At 46.4% G+C, this 4,324-nt stretch overlaps 1 protein-coding gene across 5 annotated transcripts in view; it reads right to left on the bottom strand.

Annotated features, from left to right (window-relative positions):
• The window catches only part of LOC116848813 (calexcitin-2), a 31,917-nt gene that overhangs the window by 4,450 nt on the left and 23,143 nt on the right, over nt 1-4,324 (bottom strand). For all 5 annotated transcript variants that reach the window (XR_004379022.1, XM_032825313.1, XM_032825315.1 and 2 more), the window contains 2 exons: nt 1,194-1,246; nt 983-1,102 (listed from right to left, as the gene is read on the bottom strand). Coding sequence is in view for 4 of the 5 variants with exons in the window: in XM_032825313.1 (XP_032681204.1) it covers nt 983-1,102; nt 1,194-1,246 (173 nt within the window). In the remaining variant the exon portion in view is untranslated. The remainder of the gene's footprint in view (nt 1-982; nt 1,103-1,193; nt 1,247-4,324) is intronic.

The following is a 4,324-nucleotide window of genomic DNA, read 5'->3' as shown; positions in this document are numbered from 1 at the left end:
ACCCACCGCCTTTTTTTCACTCCTCTTCACTGATCTACTGGGCAAGAGAGAGAAAGAGAGGGAGAGGGAGAGAAAAAGAGCTCACTGTACTTCATATCTCACTTATTATACCGCCGTCGCCTTATTATCTCGTCGTCGTCACGGCAAAAGTCGGCAGCGACGAATTAATGAGATAACGTTGAATAGAAGACAAAATGACGCGCCCGGTCTGAATTCGACTCGAGCGACTTTGCTCCAACGACGTTGGCAGTTTCGAGGTAATCGTCGGGAAAAATTGGGGCGAATCGCCGCCTCGTTGATTCCGCGGGCAATTTCTCGCGAAATATACGCTCTCGAGGATTGCGCATTTATGGGCTCTGTGATTCGTTACGTCATTTTATCATTTCGACTATCTTTTTTAATGAGACAGTCTCTTTCTCTTTCCTCGCTCTCTTGGGGGCGGCCTGCTTGTTTCCTTATTATTACTTCATTTGTGACTTTATCGTCGTGTATTTCTCGCGTGAAAGTAAATTCGCAGGCGGCGGAAAAGCGGGAGCGCTTATCTACGATTCGATCCACGCATCGCGGATTTAAAGTCTTAACTTTGGCTCGCCCTTTCGCGTTTCATGCAGCCGCGCATCGACCTGTACATCAATATCCAATTTTATATGTCTCTCACTCTACCACGAATTTCGAGCCGCGTCGTGATTCAGCTGTAGGAATTTTTATTATGCCGTGTCAAGACTGGCGGCGAGGCGTGGCGGGGTGAGTGAAAATCAGATTCAAGTAGAAATTCCATTAAAACTCGTATTTGCTCTCGAATATCGCTGACGAACGGATACCGATACTCCAGGCCGCGTTGGCTCGGTAATTCCACAAAGCAGACAGAGAGAGAGAGAGAGAGAGAGAGAGAGAGAGAGAGAGAGAGAGAGAGGGAAAGCATTCTCGAGTATATGATAAATCTCGATTTCGTCGCTAAAACAGCCAAAAATATTGACGATACCTGTCCGTCCTGATCAGCGTCGGCTCGTTGTCTCAGCCCATCCCACACTTTAATCAGAGTGTCTTTAGTGTGCTGCGACGTGGAATCGTCCGGCTTCCAATGTCTAGAGTTGCAGATTCGCTGTAATGCGAAATAATGGACGAATCAGCGATCGAATGAATGAAAATGTAAAAATTGACCATTATATTTTCATCTAAATGCGTATGCTTACTTGCACAGCGAGATCGAAATCCTTCTTGTCGATAGTACCGCTTTGATTAACATCTGCGGGAAAGAACAGTGGATGTTAGTAACATCCCGTAATTAATAAGTTATTACTGCTCGATTTGAAGGTTGCACTGTGTTGACGTTTTGCTTAAAAATTTAATTGTTCGGCATTTTATTCGCCGAGATCTTTTGCGCATGGCTATTTGTTATTTCGAGCAAATGCCATGGCCCAGCTGTCACTGGCATTCGCGAAGAGCGTCGTGCATTTTTCACTTAAAGGACAAGATGAACGATCGCACCACTCGATTTTGAAGCCGCTCGGCCACACGATCGGATATCGTTAGTTTTCTGAAGATGACCCACTTTTATTGCAAGTTTATTCGTTTTCGCGCGGCTTCCGATGGCTGGCTTGTCGTTTATTAATTCTGTTTTCGCAATAGAAGGAAACTACTTCCTGTTTTGCCCTTTCCTGACTCCCGCAACTGGAATCCCGTTAAGCGCCGATTGCGATTCAACGAGATGGAACGTGGTGGAGAATAAATTGCCTGCCTGTTGTATCCGTTGCGCGGTTGACAAACCGGGGTCACGATGAAATAATTCATATCAGCGTCCGAGGATGCAACTGGTATCTCTAACAACGGTCATTGCAAAAAGTCGGAACTTGTCGACATGTAAAAAATTAATTGAACGATCCTGGTATGTAGATGCTGTCCCTGTTTAACACAGAGCGAAATGGCGCAGATAATATTCGTAGATATTTTCGTAAGCGAGGACGAATCTTCGAAGCCTCTCGCGGCGACGTATAATGAAATTGAAAGGCTGAGCAATCGTGCACTGGGAGAATATACCGCGACATCCTCTTCCTTTCGTATCGCGCACGATAGGTCACGATGAAATAACGTGTCAGTTTCGCGGAGAAGCCTCCGTAGGATATGTTTAGCGGCCAATCGTGGCGGCAAAAGAGGAGACGAGAAAGCGCGAGGGGTTAATGAGAGCTACCAGGCGTGTGCACGCCTGTGACCTCCACGATCCGTGCGCGATGTGGCGCACTATGTCGCTCCAACATGTACAACAATGTACTTTTACACTACGTGTCGTGTCATCGTGACAACGCGCGCGTGCGTTTCATCCATTATCCTGGTTACTGTAAGTAGGATGCGCGAAGCTCGAGCTTTTAATAAGCTTTTAATAAGATAGCTGCGCGAAAACGTCAAAGTAGTGTCGAAATCAACCGCGCGTAGAGGCCTCGCGTGAAGCTGGAAAATCGAAATTAACAACGGTTTCACGAGAGAGTAACGAGAACAACATATTCGAAATGAATTCTCCGACCAAGAATTGGCGATCGTGAAATTCCCCGAGGACGGAAGTTTCTTTTCGAAATGGCGACATTTCCAATTGAAAGAAGCACGTTCTGGAAAATGAATTGTTCCGCTCCTACAGTCAGACTTTTGGTTACGAAACAAGTTGCATATAACGTTGTGTGCGGCACGATCCCGTTTCGTTACGACGCATAGCGACCGGAGGAAAAAGGCACTTAGGGGGCCTATAGGAGTCTTAAAATGACTTCACCATCGGAAGACGCGCACGGAGAATTAGGACACACGTATCGCACATCATACGTACCGTCCTTAATCGCGGACTCGGCGGCGCCCATTGTTTATCTCCTCGAGTTCGTTCCACCTCGCTTATGCCCAAACGGCCGACATAGGTACCGCACAGAGACCGTACAAAACGCCGCCGTGCCACCCCGAAGAGAGCCGCGTGAAGCCACCCACGAAAACGACCCTCGGGCGGACTCCGTATTTCATTCGTGTCGAAACGATACGGCTTGCGCAGCTTTTCGCGAAGGCGAGGGCGAGTGAAATAGGACCGTTAGGAGGGAATCAAGAGAACAACCCCGACGAGAATACGGCGGCGACGGCCGGGAGGAGGAGGAATGGTAGCGGGATGCCATCAGACGTAGATGCGACACCTCGTTCGTTACGTTACCGCTCGATGAGGATTTGTTTCGCCGAGCTGTGCGAAACGAGACGGCGCGATGGGAGATTTTCGTCCAACGAGCGCTGCGAGGGCGGTAAATGTTATCTCGAAATGTCGAGGAGAACCGTTCGCCCGTTGTTGAGCGCATTTGGCCGATAACGCGGTGAGGAAGAGAAGAGCTTCTCTTGTTGCGTGCTCGGCGCAAGATTGATAAAGTTCGCTTAATACAATGATCCCACTCGGATTTTTTTGTTTGTTTATATATAACGATTTTTCCAAACGCAACGTTGTAAAGTTAACGTGCCATTTTAATCTAGTGCAAATTTTTACAAAAAGGTAGCAATCTTTCTTTAACTTTGATAGTCAGTCCTATATTGCATAAGAAACAAACCCGAGCGAATTTTTCTACGCTTGCTCATTACGCGAAATATAAACAATCGCGGGAAAAAGGAGTGATTGTCGGTATGAATGGCGTAAAGTCGTGCTTGAGAAGATAAAAATATCACCCTCTTGGTACAGTTGAGACTGCTTTGTTGTCAGTATTACTTCGTCTAATAACCAGCTTCCGTTTATTTCTCACTATAAATCTTTTCGAGTGAAATTGTATAACAGCATTTGCGAAATAATTGTATTGCTCCCTTCACATCGTCATTAATAATTTAACGTCACACACAGTTGTTGCAAATGAATATACCTCTGCTCTAATTTTTACGTCGAGCATCTCAACTATACAGGATGTCTGCACAACTGGTAGAACACCCGTTAAGGGTGGGTGGTAAGTAGGGGTTGAAATTTGGAACTGAAAGTTCCTCTTCCATTTTTGGATCCGATAATTAGTTAATGAGATATTAATTAATTAAATCTGCTAATTCCTTAGCGTCCCGTGTGAGTGCTCAGGGCCGTAGGGCGCCGTGAACTCCTCAGGGGCCCTGCTTGTCCGTTTTTCTCCCCTTTTTTATATCACAGAGGAATAAATATGGATGAGTGAGTGAGTGGGTGTGTGGATGGCTGCCTGACCGGGGCTAGGGGGTAGCAAGTTTTCAATGTGTGGGAATGATGTATGAGTGTTTTTGTGTGCGGTTATGAGTGCATGGGTAATTTAAATGTTTTTAGTGCGAGTGGGTGGAGTGATTGAACTTTATGTGTCGGGGGGGG

Source organism: Odontomachus brunneus, unplaced genomic scaffold (genome assembly GCF_010583005.1).
Source record: "Odontomachus brunneus isolate Ranch 3 - 2012 unplaced genomic scaffold, Obru_v1 Obru_scaffold_100, whole genome shotgun sequence".
Classification (NCBI taxonomy): domain Eukaryota; kingdom Metazoa; phylum Arthropoda; class Insecta; order Hymenoptera; family Formicidae; genus Odontomachus; species Odontomachus brunneus.
The sequence above is the reverse complement of the archived record's forward strand: the minus strand, read 5'-3'. Positions and strand labels throughout refer to the sequence as shown.